This window comes from Dromaius novaehollandiae, chromosome 3, assembly GCF_036370855.1.
Source record: "Dromaius novaehollandiae isolate bDroNov1 chromosome 3, bDroNov1.hap1, whole genome shotgun sequence".
Taxonomy (NCBI): domain Eukaryota; kingdom Metazoa; phylum Chordata; class Aves; order Casuariiformes; family Dromaiidae; genus Dromaius; species Dromaius novaehollandiae.
In genome coordinates, this window is record NC_088100.1 from 50,907,343 (window position 1) to 50,923,833 (window position 16,491).

The 16,491-nt window shown below is 39.6% G+C and overlaps 1 protein-coding gene across 8 annotated transcripts in view; it reads left to right on the forward strand.

Moving 5' to 3' along the window:
- Positions 1–16,491, forward strand: part of ARMC2 (armadillo repeat containing 2) — a 72,130-nt gene that overhangs the window by 50,137 nt on the left and 5,502 nt on the right. For all 8 annotated transcript variants that reach the window (XM_064508857.1, XM_064508861.1, XM_064508863.1 and 5 more), the window contains 5 exons: positions 5,177–5,498; positions 7,003–7,125; positions 9,168–9,281; positions 10,676–10,808; positions 13,117–13,274. In XM_064508857.1, coding sequence (XP_064364927.1) covers positions 5,177–5,498; positions 7,003–7,125; positions 9,168–9,281; positions 10,676–10,808; positions 13,117–13,274 — 850 coding nt within the window. The remainder of the gene's footprint in view (positions 1–5,176; positions 5,499–7,002; positions 7,126–9,167; positions 9,282–10,675; positions 10,809–13,116; positions 13,275–16,491) is intronic.

Consider the following 16,491-nt stretch of genomic DNA (forward strand, 5'->3'; position numbering starts at 1 on the left):
CCTGTTTAATTTAACAATGTTTGTTTAAAAAGAAAAATTAAATGAAGAACAGACTGAAGTTGCTTTGTCATCCTCTCTAAGCAGATGTCCCCATTTCCTGGATTGCTGTCTCTGGATCTGCCCAGCTTTCATTCCAAATGCAGCTACGAGGTAGCAGGTCCCAGCCTGGTTTATAGTCTTGCATGAGCAAGCAGGTTTCTTCTTGTGAGAGTTCTTCTTTTCTCCATCTGAGAAAGACTCCTCTTTAAGGCTGTTGAATGTCCTTTTGCTCTTAGGATTGCTGCAGTGGGGAAGAACCAGGTAGGGCCCATAAATGCAGAGAATGTCTCTGCTTTGTCTCTGGCTTTATTTGTTAGGTGAAGGCTTATCTGCGTGCAGTGACTGGCTTTCGTGGCTGTTGTTCTGGCTGGCTTGCAGAGAATTGTGTGATGAGCTGCCAGGAGCCTGGTATCTGTCCACTTCAGTCAGTCAGTCATATAACGTAAGTCATTTAATAACCCAAAGCAGCCACAGGCTCTTAACAGTTGGTTCCAGTGCTGCAGCTATGTTTAGATCAGATTTAGGTGTTTGCCTCTTGGGTGCTCAGAGTGCACTCTGCTCAGTGGCATCGTAGTCTTGCGAGATAATGGAAGATTTATTTTTAAAATTAGAAACAATATATATTTTTAATTTTTTTGGTAGTGTTTGTGTGTCTGTATTCATAGCTTGCCTCTAAAGGACTCAGCAATGATGGCCTAAGTGTTCTTTGTGCTCCTGTGACTTGCTTTTCACCCTTGTGCCATCTCCTCATTTGAGCTGAGGCCAGCTGTTTATGTGGCCGCCTGGCCGCATTTGTGTGGTCTGTGACCACATCAGGCCATAGAACTGCCCCGGATTCCAATAACTTTTAAAACCAAAAAAAGCCCCTGCCCTTTGCTGGGTTATGATGACCTGCATCACTGCGCAGTCCTGTTTGTTGAACAGCCATACAAATAGTACAAATTAATACATTCTCTTTCACAAATACTGAGGAACCAAACAGTGAATGGAAAGGAGAGTGGGTGCTGCCTGTGCCATCACTTCTGCTGAAAGAAATGCTTGTCAAGGTAACCTTACAAAGGACTTTTAGAGATTCTGTGTTTCTTTTCTCCTGCATATACAAATATGTATTTTCCATTCCTCCTCCCTCTAGCCCAACAATATGTCCCCAATGTCATAGTGCTTTGGGCAGTTAAAAAGCTATGAAAGGGATATGGTAACTGGCCATTAAAGAACCAAAATATATGATTTTTCTCCTGGGTTTTGTGTGTGCATATGCGTATTCATAACTGATCAATCATTCTATCCTGAATTAACACTTTTTCAAGAAGAAATATCCATCTTAGGATAAATATACTGACAGCTGGAAAGGATTTCCATGCTTATTAATCTAAATAACCACAGAAGGTCACCCTTTCCTACAGTATGATTTCTGACAGTATGCCTAACTGGCTGTATATGTCATCTTCCTAATACTATGGTTATGATTTTTTTTTCTTGTCTGAAGTAAAGAAAATGCAATATGTATGCTGTGAAGATAAAATGCTCAGGGAATGTAGAACTCAAAGTTTGTGGTCATGCAGCCTTTGTTGGCAGGTATCATATAAAACCTTCTGTTCTGGTGTACTGGAAGACAAAAGAGAGTGAATATAGTTACTAGATAGGTAAACATTAGAGTATCAGATAAGAAAGACAAGAAGGTAATACTGCTTTGTGCTACTGACACTGTTACTAAAATATTTTGCCTTGTTCTGGTATTCGCATTCTACAAAAGATGCTCTGAATGGCTTTGAAAAGAGCTACACGAATGATTAGAATTACCCAAAAAGCAAGATTAAGCAAATTAATTTATTGAAGACAAAGATTAGACCATGAGCATGTCACCTATTAATAGAATCCATGTAAGGAAGAGATCTCTGATGGTAGACTGTTCTTTAACCTAAGGAAAAAAAAAAAGTACTGGCTGAAGCTGTACAAATTCAAACTAGAAATAAGAGTAAACATTTTAACCAGGCAGATCAACAGTCGTTAGAGCAATACCATGGAGGATATAGTGGTCAATTTTCTTCAGTTTGTTAATTCTTGAAATGCTTTTCAGTAGAGCATACGCACTGCTTTTCACCATATGTTGTTCTCTTGACAACATGCTTACTTTTCTTTGCTACCTCTTCCAGATCCTCAGGTGTTCACTAACCTACAGACATGAGTTCTTAATTGCTAAGACACATTAAGGAAAAATGTACCCTTTTCTGAAAACTATACCTAAACAGACTACTTGATGGAGAAATTACTGGTTAGGGCCCTGTGACCTGTGTTACACAGAAATAGAACAAGGTTATTCTAATGGCCTCTTCTTATCCTCAAATGCATTAACGTTTGTGGGGAGTTCCCTCTTTACTGACAAAGTACTTCTTGCTATCACTGTGGCAAAGCTTTTTTCTCTGCTCCTTACTTCTGGTCCCTCAGTGAGGAACACCCAGAATTTTTTTGGGCCCCTGAAAGCTTGAAGGTTTCTTTATTTGCTTTTGATACTTGCAGGTTGTTCTCTCTCCCCTCCCTCCCCACCTCCCTCGTTTCCCCCCCCCCCTTTTTTTTTTCTTTCCTTAAATCAAATTTCATTTGGGGTCAGTAATTATTTTGGGGGTTTGACCTGGAATTTTCACAGTCAGGATGTCACTTCAAGTTGTATCTTCACTGCGTTTGGAAGAAGATGATGCAACTGCTATCAGATCCGGCAAAGAAAAGTCTCATCTTTCCTTTTGAAGGGTATATAATAAAGCAGAAAGATAAATTTGAAAAGTAAGTTTAAAATTGATCCAAATGAGGCCTAGAAGCAATTCATCCTGATGGGCAGCTGGTGGAATTATTACTACCTCTGTTAAGTTTGTGTAACATGTAAAGCACATTTCATTTACAGCTAGAGATTCAATCTGACTTTTCGTTTTCAGACTTCTGCTTCCCACCAAAGGCAGGTACAGGTACCAAACAGACTAAAAACAGGTATTTGGCTACCAGGTACAAACTTGAGAATGGACTTCCCTCCCTCCCTTGTTTATCTTGTTTGAGTTAGAAATTACCTACCTAATTGGCCTTACTTTCTTTCTGATAAATAAACCTGTGCTATTTGTAACTGTGTTCATCATAATTTACAGAAAAGGGCAAATAAATTTTAATTGCTAAATTAAATTGCTGTTCTGTGACTCAGCAAGCACATTGAATACCTTTGCTACTTGTGTAGTGCAAGGAATAAGTTTTTAGAATTAGCTAAGCAAAGAAATCATTCAAAGCAGTGGTCATATGGATATGGCTCTGGTTGTCAGAAAATTAAGTCTTAAGAGTTGACAGAATATGTGGTGTCATTACCCCTTTAAAAACAAAATATTGTAGTTTCTGAACAGATTGGAAGAAAAGAAAAAAATCATTTCTCCTTCTGGAGCTTTTCTTGTCATATTTCTTGGAAGTTGTTTATGTAAGCGAAGCTGTGTGGTCTCACATAGCTCTTTCCAATCACGTTTGGGTGCACTCTATGGACAACGTGTCTCACATGAATGCCTCCATATAGGAAGATGAAAGAACAGCATGTAATTTCTGTCTCTAGTGCTAATTTGTCTTTAGTGCTATACATATTAAAACCTACATGTTATATAAATTAATCCAATAAATAACCAGTGTGTAAATTTTCTGTACAGGTGCAGGAATGTCTGAGATTCCATGTATGATTTCTTAGTAAATACTCCAAATATTTGGAGATGTATAATAATCTATTATACTGGTATTTTTTTTATGTGCAGAAGGGCCCATGTGCCTTGTACAGGTTTAGTCTTGCAAGCAGTTTCAAAATGCCATTGATCTTCACATATATTTCTTTAAACAGCAATTCTAAGTTGGTGTTTCTCACTTTCGCAGTGTTTACCTAATGAGCATTTTAAAAAATTTAGCTAAAAATGAATATATGAACCTTAGAGCACTCTACTGCTCAGAAAAAGTTGTACCTGCTTTTTTTCTTTGACTCTACTAGTTAAACTGTCACGGGGAGGTAATGAAATGTTGGTAATATGCTATTAAAACCGGATGTGCTTAGCTAAAAAGAAGCTGTATTTTACAAGTTTTTATTTTGATATCCTGTAGGTGGAAAGAACAGTTGAGCTCACACTTCTCAAAATATCAGTTGATTGCTGTACAGTACCTGTTTGTCTGCCTGCTGATTGGGTAGAGCTGTTGCTGGGCTGATATTGTTTTGACCAAAATTAGAAAGTCAATATAAACGAGTCAAACTAGACTGCCTGCTTTTTTCACTTCTCTCTTCTGATTCATCAGTTGTTTGTTTCAAATTCTTACAGCCTCTGTGAATTGGGGATTGTGCCAGCAAAGGTGAAAGCTCTTAGTGGTTAGTCAGTAGGAACGGTCATAAAAATTTTGTCTTGATGACATTCAGATGCTAGCAAGAATAATGATGCCTAGTTTAAAAAAAAAAAAAAAAAGGAGGGGGCCTACAGAGTGATTTTGTTAAACATACAGATGAGAGAACCTATTCCTCACTCAGGAGACTGCCCGCTTCACGAATTCAGGGACAGCAATCACCTTCTTGACCTTAAGTGGTTGTTTGTTAGGGCCAGCATCTTGTGGCAGAGGCTTAAGACCTGAGATTTATTGGTGAAGTTGTGTATGAAAGTACAGACGGATTCACCAATTACCTTCAGTATCAACATGTATGCTTTAACAAGTCTTATGTGCTCAAAACCTTTCAAAGACTAATATGGCCTAGAGAAAAGGGGAAGGTGCTCTATAGCCATCACAGCTGACATTTGCTTGCTTGAAAGATAAGTAAGCTCTGGCTCATATGATTATTCTAGTTATATAAACTGCTGTTTTAAGATTACTGTGGATAAAAATAGATTACCTGTACTAAACATCTCATTAGTAATTACTCCAGTGCTGTGCTATTCCTGTCTGTCAGATATTTTTAATTTCTTCTCTAACCGGGGTTATGAAAAATAACATTAAAAATTATTTCTAGTTGACTTATTTAGCATTCCTTCAGTTATTCTGGACCTGCTATTAACTGAATTGTGAAGTAAATGAAATATTATCTTCTTATTAAGCAGCTAATAGCTTCTAATTGTTTTTCTTGTAATATGTTTTATTTATTTTATTGCAGGATTTGGTTGTCCGTATTGTCTTCATTCTTGGGAATTTAACAGCAAAGAATAACCAGGCCCGTGAGCAATTTTTTGAAGAAAAAGGAAGTGTTAACACACTGATAACATTATTCCAAACCTACCATAAACTTGATTTGAATGCAGAAAAATGGAACCATGAAAGAGGAGGAGAAGAAAAGAAAAACCAAAAGCATCCTTCAGAAGCAGAAGATGTTCTTATAAAGCTGATAAGACTGCTGGCCAATCTCTCCATTCATCCCAGTGTAGGAGCAGCTCTGGCAGCTGCTCATCATGTTGTAGAATTACTTGTTACAGTACTAGGTAATGAAACCTGTATAGTGTATGTTATTTTTGTTCAGTCTGTAAGGAAAGTTTGAGATTTCACTACTTAACCTTCTTAGAGTAAGCCAAAGCTAAATTGGTCCTGTTGCTAAAATAACAAAGTCAATCTGCTGGTCTTCATAAACTGCACTATGTAGAAAGCCTGTCTGAAGCAGTGGAAGCACTGCTGCTTTGATACTGACCTTTCAGTATCTAGGGGAAAGAGGCTGCTTCAGTCAATGGTAAGATCTGCGGATTTGATCATTAAGGATAAACAAACTAGAATTTTATTTTAAATGTCTCCCTCTCATATTGTAAGAGGTTTCTATTCTTATCAAATGCTATATAAATGTATTGGGTTTTTTTAAGGTTTGCCTTTTTTGTGACTATTCTGAATTAATTCTGAATTACCCTTTTCCTCCTCCCTCCCCCTCTTTCACCCATAACTTTTAGCCTCCTCCAAAAACTTCCTCTCATTATTTTTTTTTGAGGTTTCCAACCTTCACGTCTTTTCGGGTGGGAGGTAGTATCACTTCCACCCTGGGGTTTAGGACTGCTGTTCCTTACCGCTCACTGTTCCCTTTATAAATTTAATTATAGGCTAGGGCTGGGGAGTCTATTCTCCCAGTAACTGAGCTCAGCAGTGATGAGATCTTTCAAAGAACTCAGTATTTTTTAATATGTGATGAGAACATTAAATATTATGTAAAATCAATCAACCTATTTTATTTGTATGCTAGCTTAGCTGTGTTACCCACCAGGCCTGTGGAATTCCAGACACAGACACCCAACTCCATAGATTCTTATGCCTGTGAGAGCTTCCTGGGTTAGAAGGATCTTAATCTTTTAGAAGGCTTTTGAGCCTCAAAGCTTGTCTCTGACTCCCTCCCTTCTTCCTGAGCACCGTTTCAATTAGTTTCCTGCAAAATATTCTCTCTCCCTATGAACAAAACCTCTCTTTTAATTCCTTCACCTTGGTTTGTGAGACATCCTGAACCAGATTAATCAGTATAACCAATTTTTATACTTTGCCAGTGTACCAGGAAATTTTACATTGATTAACATTCCTTCTATCAGGAACTCTTAAGAGAGCGAACGTTTCAAATAATGTTGAAGCTGTGGGTTTTTTTAATGTGTCATAGTACCCAACATTTCAGTGAAATAGTCTGTGGTATTTTTCTGTGTCTGCAGTCTGATATCTATCACAGGCGTATTCCTGCACACAGACTCTTTTCAGTTCTTTTCAGTGACTTTATCCAGAAGTGAAAGTTTGAAAGTCCATGAGAGAAGTTTGAACGAGGTTGAATTTTTGTAAGAGTACTGGTCCAGTTGATTGGTGCAGCAGGTATTGTACCATAGCTATGACCCTTTATGGTTCAAGCAGATTGGGAAGAGTATAACTGTCCTACCCCTGCAGTCATGTGACCTGTGATTTAGTTTGCTTCTGAGCTGTAATAGTTTGACTTGTGTGTCATATATATATATATATTTTTTTTAATATCAGAGTACAAGTCAATTGATGACTGTGAGGAGCTGGTTATCAATGCCACAGCTACAGTCAATAATTTATCCTACTACAAAGTGAGGAGTTCTGCGATTGAAGACAAGAAGCTACATATTGCAGAAAGTAAGGACTTCTAAGTCAGTACTGTTGTCTGGCTTTTTGGAAGTGGAAGTTGTGTGTGCTAGACTTTGACGTTACAGAAAATAAAGACACTGATAGTATTTTGTGGTATTATAGTGCAGGAATATAAGTTTTATAAATTCTTTCTGTAGCAATTTCTAATTTGTTTGGACCATAATTCTGTGACTTGTGTGGAAACATTTGGATTGTTGAACAAAACCCTTCTTTTCCTCCCCAAGTGATTTACCATGTTGTTTTCTGCATAGCAGCTTTTGCTAGACTTGTTCAAAATCCATATGCCTGAACCAAAGTAATCACATTGCTTTTTACTTCTAATCAGAGCTACTTTGTGTGTGATAAGTATCTGTTTCTTCTTACTACCTTCTAGACCTGCAAACTCTGATTTATATCAGCAATTTATTTGCTTCTGGCTAATAAATCCATTGCCAGTGTAGGAACGGTGCGAGTCTCTCCCCTGTCAATACAGACAGTAGTCATATTTTAGTGAGGTGCGGGAACTGCATCTGAGTTCTGGTTCCATTGTGTTAATGCTATACAGAAGATACAGAGTCTATGCCTTGAATACCTTACTCTCTAACTAGGCTAGACATGGGGAGAGACAGGCTGAAGTTTTCACAGCAGGCAGAATGAGGAGTAGAAAAAAATATTCTCTCTCTCAACCTAGTGCCCTGACTGCTAGATGTCACTTCATCTCTAGCTAACAGTTCTGCTCTTGTGTTGTGAGTCATTTTATTCCCCATGAGCCAGCTGTCTCTTAATGCCAGCTGGAGAAGAATGAAAAACTTTTTTTATCATACACAAATGCCTTACTCCCTCTCCCATTTTTATTAGCATGTGGTGTCAGTTCCATCACCTTTCCTCTGTCTGAACTAAGGAGGACAGAGAAAACCTTTTGACAGAAAACCAGCAGGTTTCTTCCTCCAGGAGACATTTTGAGAATACTTGCAAGTGGGTGGATCTCAAAGACAAAAAAAAAAAAAAATCATTTCAGATATCTTTCTAAGACAAATTCAAGGCATGTTCAATATCGCAGCATTCAAAGAAGGAAGTGATGGGAATGAAACCAACCTCTTTTCTCTCCCTCTCCCTCTCCCTCTCCCTCTCCCTCTCCCTCTCCCTCTCCCTCTCCCTCTCCCTCTCCCTCTCCCTCTCCCTCTCCCTCTCCCTCTCCCTCTCCCTCTCCCTCTCCCTCTCCCTCTCCCTCTCCCTCTCCCTCTCCCTCTCCCTCTCCCTCTCCCTCTCCCCATTGCTACCCTCTGTGGTGGAAGGGTTATGGTTTAACTGTTTGAGTCATTTTCATGATAGATTGATTTCAGTGGTTCATTTCTTCATCACGGAAGACTGGTAAATGTGGTTTCTGTGTCGCTCCCTTGCCACGCACCAAAAACCTATGCGATGGTTGCCTTTCCTAGGGAATGCTGAGTCTCTTTGTTTCTGGTGAAGTTACCTGCTACTTCTATGTGAACGTGCTGAACAACAAAGCAGCAAGCCAAGTAAATGCTTCAGACCAGGGGCAATATTAAATAGCTGTTCAGAGAAAATGTATTTGCTTGTTACAGTAGCACTGGGAGAAAATACAGTTAATGTCAGCAAATAGTTTGAGTTTAAGAAGATGTCCTACCATAAAACTCTGTGTTCAGGGTCTAGTCATTTCTCTCATATGCTACAACTTCTTTTTTTCTTCTTCATCTTCCTGGATTTTCACATGAGCCCACTCAAAACTGTTTAGCAAAAGTAGCGTCCATTATTACAACTGCGCTTAGGCTATCTTCGTAACTCCTCATCTGTTCCTTCTCAGTTAGCCTTCTCATTGGAGCTCTTTGTCTCATCTTCAAAGCCCCACACAATCTAGCTGTTATTCTACCATCTGCTCACCCCCTTCATTGCAACCAGAGAGATAACTGTTCACATTTTTTACTTTTATTTGTTACTGCTTGCATTCTGATATTTATTGATAAAAAGCCAAGCACGTGTTTGTGATATACAAGTAATTGTTTTTATTTCATTTCTCTACAAACCAATAGTGCTTTTAAAGCTGTTAATGAGCAACAGTATGGATGGAGTTGTGGAGGCTGTAAGAGTCTTTGGCAATCTTTCCCAGTATCATGAGATATGTGACTTCATCATAAAGAAAAAGAGTGAGTTACTTCTGCATTTGTAGGAATGCTGTTTTTAAATGTCAATAGTTCTAAAAATGAAAGATTGCTAATAAGCTGTCTCAGTTGAAGGGTAAAAGCAATCTTATTTCATGTTTTGTAAATGATGCAAATCTTAGAATCAAATAGTAGTCATTATAAACACGGTTTTATTTCAATTTTGTCAAAGTGGAAATAATTGGAGTAGGAAAAATGTCACTAGCATGTACCTTTATGAAGGCAAATACTAGAAAAAAAACTGTTTTTCCTAAAAATAATAATTTTTGAAATTTCCATTCACTCTGTCTATTCTGCAGGTCCTACAGGTTAGTAGTGATTTGATATAAAATGAAAATCCACCTTAATTCTCATTTAGGTTCATAATTACAAGTTTTTGATTGCCATGTTTGATAGTTTATAGCACTTTGTAACATGCATTTGAGATGTTTGACTACCTCAGCAAAGAGACCTCCTATTTGCCTCTGGGTAAAGTAATATACAAGCCTTTGCAAGTGCTTTTCCTTTTGGTGTCTGAAGAGCTTTGGGTAACATGGCAGCTCCCTGCTATCCATAGGTAGTGTGTTATAAAAGTTTAATTAAACATCAGTTCACTCTCATTTTTTGCATCTATCTGTCGGTGCTCAAAGTGAGATCATGTATTTCTGCTTTTGGAGGAGAAAGGCCTCTCTCTGCAGTGGAAGAACTGATACTTGGCAGCTGGTTGCTTAATGAGCTGTCTCCATTGGAGGGTAGAGTTTTCTGACTTGGAGACACCATGGTGCCGGAGCACTGAGCTCAGGAAGAGCAGAGAGGCTGTCTCTCTGCTAGGCAGGATTAACTCCCTCGCTGAGGCTGTCTTTCACTTCCTATTGACTTCAGAGTCCAGCAAGTGCCACAACATGTGGCAAGTCCAGCATCTATTTCTTGCCTGTTTCTTGCAGGAGTCCCGGGCTGCAGCAGTCCTTGCTGGACTTGTGCAGTCTAAGGTAACTTGGTGAGTGCCAGGTGCTAAATCCAAGCGGTTTCTGCTGACTGTACTCTTGAAGGGAGAGTGACGCTTTGGAGAAATAAGCTTTAATTCAGTGTAGTCAAATTACCTCTTCTAACTGGATCCTCACATTACCTTGGTGCATTTTTATGGCTAGTTAAAATTTTGTAGTTGTAGAGTTGAAGAAACTGGTGTTCAGCATGGTGTAATGGCTGCTACTGTGTCCTGTGCCTATTCTGGCAACTTCACAGTAATAGGCTACAGGGTTACATTTTTGGGTAGTATATCCTGCTTCAGTGAAACGCATTTTACTGCTTTCTGCGCATACGTGTTTAGTTAGTATGTTGTAATGCCACTTGTATCATAAGTCCAACTTCTCAGTAATTTTGTTTCCTTCTTTACAATCCAGTTTATAAGTTCATGATCGCTTTACTTGATGCCAAGAATCAAGATGTCTGCTTTTCTGCCTGTGGAGTTCTGCTCAATCTCACTGTAGATAAGAATAAACGAGTTCTCCTGAAGGAAGAAGGAGGAATTGGGAAGTAAGTCCCTGAGTATGTTTACAAAAAAGACAAATTCCAGAAGCGAGGAGTAGGGGTTTCAGCCAGATTCTGTTCCACTGGGGCCGATAACTTGTAAAAGGGATACATACTGAAAAAATATTCAGGATCTAAGTCTTCAAGAGCCTTTCATATTCTTCCATCATTTTGGGGGGAAAGCATTATAGAGTGCTTGAGCTACTGCATCACCAACAACCATGGAATAAGCTCCCAAAGATCCTCATGATAAATACAGCAGAGGAGAGTACCACACAACACAGTTTCTATGGCATGACTTTGCAGTAGCTGCTTGTGCTGTGCTCAACTTAGCTGGATCCTATGAGAGCTAAACCTGCAGCTAATAGACACCATTAATGTGCATGTTGCGAGTGTGAAGATTAGTTCAAGAACTATTTTACTCTATATGATCTCGTGCAATTTTTATAACTACTAAGTTGTAGCCACCCCACAGTACTGCAGGGAGAACTATGTGATGTAGGCATGTTCAGCATGGAATAGCTTCTGGGTCTCCTCTGTCTGAGAGTTCAGGTGTAAAGCTTACTTATATTGTAAGTGGTATTAGATCTTGAAAAACCACTGTGAATGCAATGCTTGTGGCTTTGATGTTCAGATAATAGCAGATGCATTTTAATTGGAGTAACATGAAAGATCTCGTTTTGATGCTTGTAAAGCTGTTGATACAACCCACGTTTATGAAACAATATGCCTAACTTTGAAATGTTTGCAGGTTCATACACCATACAATTATTTCTTTTATGCAGTGTAAACAGGGCATAATCTGCTCATCTTTCCTTCCCATGTTCTGGTTATGTTGCAAAATTTGAAAGCTGAAAAACAGGAATAAAAAGAAATTACAGGCTAATTGAAAAATAAATGTTAGAAATTTCTATAACATAACATTTTCTATATGCTTTCTGAAAATTTTTGAAGGAAGGAAAAATAGCAACAATATGGAATAAATCTTAGAGAATATGGAAGTGACTGTTAAGGAGGTCATCCTGACTGTGCAAAACCAACTCTGTGGATATTTAGAAATGAGGCTATTGTACAAATATGTAGTGGCCCTGATAAAACATGGAATTAGTCTCATCAGAGAATTAAACTTCTAAAAATGAGAGCAAGCTCTTTTTGCTTGTGATCAGATGCCTCCCAGTCTTCAACAGTGACTGCCTTTGGAGGGGAGAGAAGAGGCAGTTGGCCTCTTTTTGGTTGCCTTTCAATTACTGACATTTTTGACCATACCTGAATGTAATAGGTATCCTGTGTTCCGTTTATTAATCATCAGATTATAAATCTTTCAGTGAAGTAGGGAAGGGAGAGAACGTGGGGGTCGTGGAGTGAGGAAGAGAACAGCAGTGAATGGATTACTTTTGGAGAGATCACTAGGGACAGCAGGTGAAGAATAATGTTTACTTTTGCTGCCCCAGGACTCGTAAATACTGCTGTTTGGTGATGTGAACACTTCATGTAAGCTGGTGCAGGCAGCTTAATTTCAGAGTCCTGCTTATGATGTAGACTGCATTTGATGGCTGCAAGGAAGTGACACGTTGGGAGAAGGGTTAAGAACTTAATGGTCGTTGATAAAACTGGCACTTTTGAGAGGAATCCACTGGGAATGCAGGTTGAAGGATTACAACTAAAGAAGGGATGAGATCTGCAAAATGGGTCAGATTTCACTGAATGTAACATGTAATTCTGAGTTGTGGAAATAGTAAAACCTGGTTTCTTTTGGATTTGTGACTTCTGGTTGCATTCTCAGATGTGTAATAAGCTGGAATTTCTGACTGAAGCTTTTTCTGAATTCATATCCTCTCATTCCTGGATGGGCTCTCAGTGCCTGATAAGGTTTAGCTCACATTGCAGTTTCTGTTCTAGTGGTACTACAGATTGGGGCCAGTCAGATTGTCATGAAATTTGTTGGAATTTATTATCTTTGAGATATTAAACTTTTATTACTTTACTTTATACCTTTTTACTATTTTTGAGGTGGTTAAATAAAATGATAATGAAATGATGGTTGAAATTGGTCAGTTGGGTTCAAAAGTTACTGGAGATGGACAGATGCAGGTAGGCATACATGCATATATAGCAAAAAGCCATGTTCATATTCTTGGGGAAATAAACTAAATAAAAGAGGAGAGGGTACTGAGGAAGAGAGAAGTATCTAAAGTTTATTAACGTAGAATTTTTCTGCAACTATTCATGGAGTCTGCACACATTCCTAGGCTGCCTAGGCTTTGAAGGGCTCAAGAGCATTGAGCAAAACACTGTTTTTGTTTGATATTGACAGGTTAGTTGACTGTTTACAAGACTTTGGGCCGGCAGACTGGCAGCTGGCTTGTCTGATATGCAAAACCCTGTGGAACTACAGTGAAAACATCACAAGCTCGGTCTCGTGCTTTGGAGAAGATACCGACACACTTCTAGTGCTGCTCACATCACTCTTGGGTGAGATTTACAATCTTGGTCTGTTTTCATTAGTAAGAGAAATTGAAGGACAAAATCAAAGCAGTATTGTTTAGGTGGAAATGCAGCTTAAAGAGGTTGGCCAGCATAGACTGTTGCCGCTAGGTCTCTTGCCATTCAGCATGTTCCCTCAGATTTTACAGTTTGCCAAGGTGGAATTGGCTGCTTTCACTTCCCACTCTAGTTTGTCTCGTTAGCATGCCATTAATGCTTTCTACCAGCTGCCTTTTTGCCTGCTCGAGCCAACTATCCTGTAGACTTCCAGTGTAAAACATACTTTTCACTGGATGTGGGCCCCTCTGGCCTCAAAAGTAATTGTGGGGGTTTACAGAAGCAGGAGCTCTGCTCTGATGCACCTGGTTACTGTGCAGAAGAGGCCAGGCAGCATGGGAGTGTGGCATTTCCCCTCAGCCAGGGCTGCGTGGTGCAACCAGCAGAGCTGGCTGCAGGTGACGAGGGTCCCATGGCTGCCCTTCTTTTCTCACTCCAGTCTCCCTGTGTGCAAGGGCATCCTTACAATTTTTCATCTTCTCCTGAAGCTAGGGAGGGAGAAAATACAAGCTGGAAGGTGCCCACAAGTGAATGTTAGGGCCCTGCTTTGCTTACCTGGTTGGCTCTTTTCGTTTGCACATTTATGTTTGCGTCAGATTTTACACAGTTTAATCACTATGTAATAGTTCCATAGTCACTGTATTTAATCTTCCTCCTTTAGTTTATGAGCACTGCTTTGGCTCTGATTTTACTTTGGATAGGTCATTTGCAAATATCTTTTTTTTAAAAAAGACTTTAAAATGTAAATAAAACTGAACCAAACCTTAACCAATTTTGATTTGGTTTTACTTGAACATTTATTAAAGATTTATGCTTGTTATGGGGAAGACTGCACGTTAGTCAGATAGAAAGTGAGATCCCCCCCCAGTCTTTTTTGTGTTTTGTTTGGACCGTCGGAAAAGTGGGTGGCTTTGTGTGTGTGTGTGTGTGGGGGGGGTTTATGTTACAGCAAAGTTACTGTAATTGGTGTTAGAAGTCATTCCTTGCATTACATTCCTTGCTATGATGATGCCAGTGTATCTTAGTAGGGGCAGTAATTCCATCTATTTGTCTGAAAATACTCAGCATTTTAAGATCATTAGTGCACTGTTTAACATTCTGCAACAGAACTACAAGCATTTCAGTCACAATGATGCTTGAATTTTCTGGTATGCAGCAATGAATATGTATCTTCATTTTGGATAATTCTTAATGTTACTTATCTTTTCCTCTACATTTAACACTGTTTCTTCCATCAATTAATTTGACTGCAGAGTCCAGGCTAGGTAGTAATTGGAACTTCATTAACTTGTATCAGTCATGAATTGGAAGTTCATGTACAATCGCCATTCCAGTTACAGCCTGATAATGACACTTAATTAAAAATACGTCAGAATTATATCAGAAAGCTAGTCTTCCTCTAAACTTTAGTCACAAGAGTAATTGTAGAAAAAGCACATCTTACGCATCAGATCTGCTTCCTCTGTGTGTTAAGAGCCAACAAATTTTTAGTAATAGCAGCTGGTTAATATTGTCCTGTATCCTCCTCCTGCTGTTCCATCCAGTAACAGCCTTGAACTGTCATTGCTGATTCTATCATTCAGGAAGCAGGAGGGAACTTCTGACAGTTGGTGGACTGTACTTCAGCACCAGCACACTCTCTTTGAATGTGTAGGAAGCTGAAAAAATGGAGCATGGGACTGCAGACACCTCAGGTCACCTACTCTCCTTAGGGCTTCCCCCTCCCCCCCTTTTTTTTCTTTCTCCTATCTGGAGCAAGATGACAGAGGATATAATGAAGAATCCGTTGGGGGGAGGAAACAGCCCAAAAAGGAGATGTTGGGACCAAGGAAGCCTGGATAAAAGGTGTTCCTTTTTCTCTTCCCCTGCTTGATCCCAGCAGCCTGAGATGCAGCAGCAGACTCTACTTTCCCACCACACTGTCACTGGCCTTCTCTCAGGGAGATGGATTTTAGCTGCTCTCGAGTCTTGTGTCACTTTATTGGCTCAGAGCTCCTTGAGGCCGATGTTTCCTTGCCCTGCCCAGCAGCTTTGCTTTGACCCATTCCCTCAGGAGCAACAGCAGAGATCAGCCTCAGTCTTGAAAACATCTTTCTGCATGGGCATTCAGTGCTATTTGATGCACAGGGAACATTTCTGTCTCCTTCCTCTCTTTTTCCAGACTTCTCTTCTGCTCACTTGCCCCTTCACTCTTAATTGGGTAGCCCTTGCAGACTAAAGCCGGAACTCTAGTTTTCAGGTTTCCCCATAACATGCAGACCCAGTGTTCTTGACTTGTTCCTAGGCTTGCAGCTGGTTCATGTGCTGTTTGGCCAGTGCCCAATTTTGCTAGTTTTGAGGAGAATCCAGAGTAATTATCTGAAGAAGCACAGCCTGCATGTGGGACACTGATCCTCACTGATCCCCAGTGTTGCTCACATTCTGCTTTGGGAAATTTACTGTTTCGGTTAAACATTTAAGCTTTTGAACAGGTTTTGCTCCTTGTTCTTGTGGGTGGGTATCAGCAGCCTGAGTGATTCCATATTTTTGGCTTATGGGCACTCTTGTCAACGTCTGTGGAGTACAGCTGTCTAATAAAAAGGAGAAATGGTTCTTCCTGTGTGTTAGAAAATAATGAATTTGGGCTTGAAAACCATTTCGGGAGTAGGCAAAGCAATTCTGCCTGAAAACAAAAACTGTAATCCCTTATCTTCCTCCTCAGGGTCTATTACTCATGTCTCTGCTGCTGAGATTAATTTTGCATGTGTTGGGTTACGGTGCCATTGATAGGGCAGGAGCCAATGGGCATGAGTTGCAAGTTGCAACAATTCAAATAAAATATTAGGAAGAAAAAATTGCCATGGGGGTGGTTAAGCACTGGAACAGGTTGCCCAGAGAGGCTGTGGATTCTTCATCTTTGGAGATGCTCAAAACTCAACTGGGTGTGGACCAGAGCAACTTGATCTAAATTGACTCTGCTTTGGGCATGGGTTGGCCCAGGTGTACTCCAGAGGTCCTTTCCAACCTAAATTATTCCATGATTCCATTGAATGTGGATCTGAGGTCTTAGGCTGGATTTTATCTCTGATTACAAGGTTTCTTCCTGCAGTGTGGCATGTTTTCCTTCTTGAAAGAATGCTTTTTCTCTTTTTTTATTACAGAAAGTCTC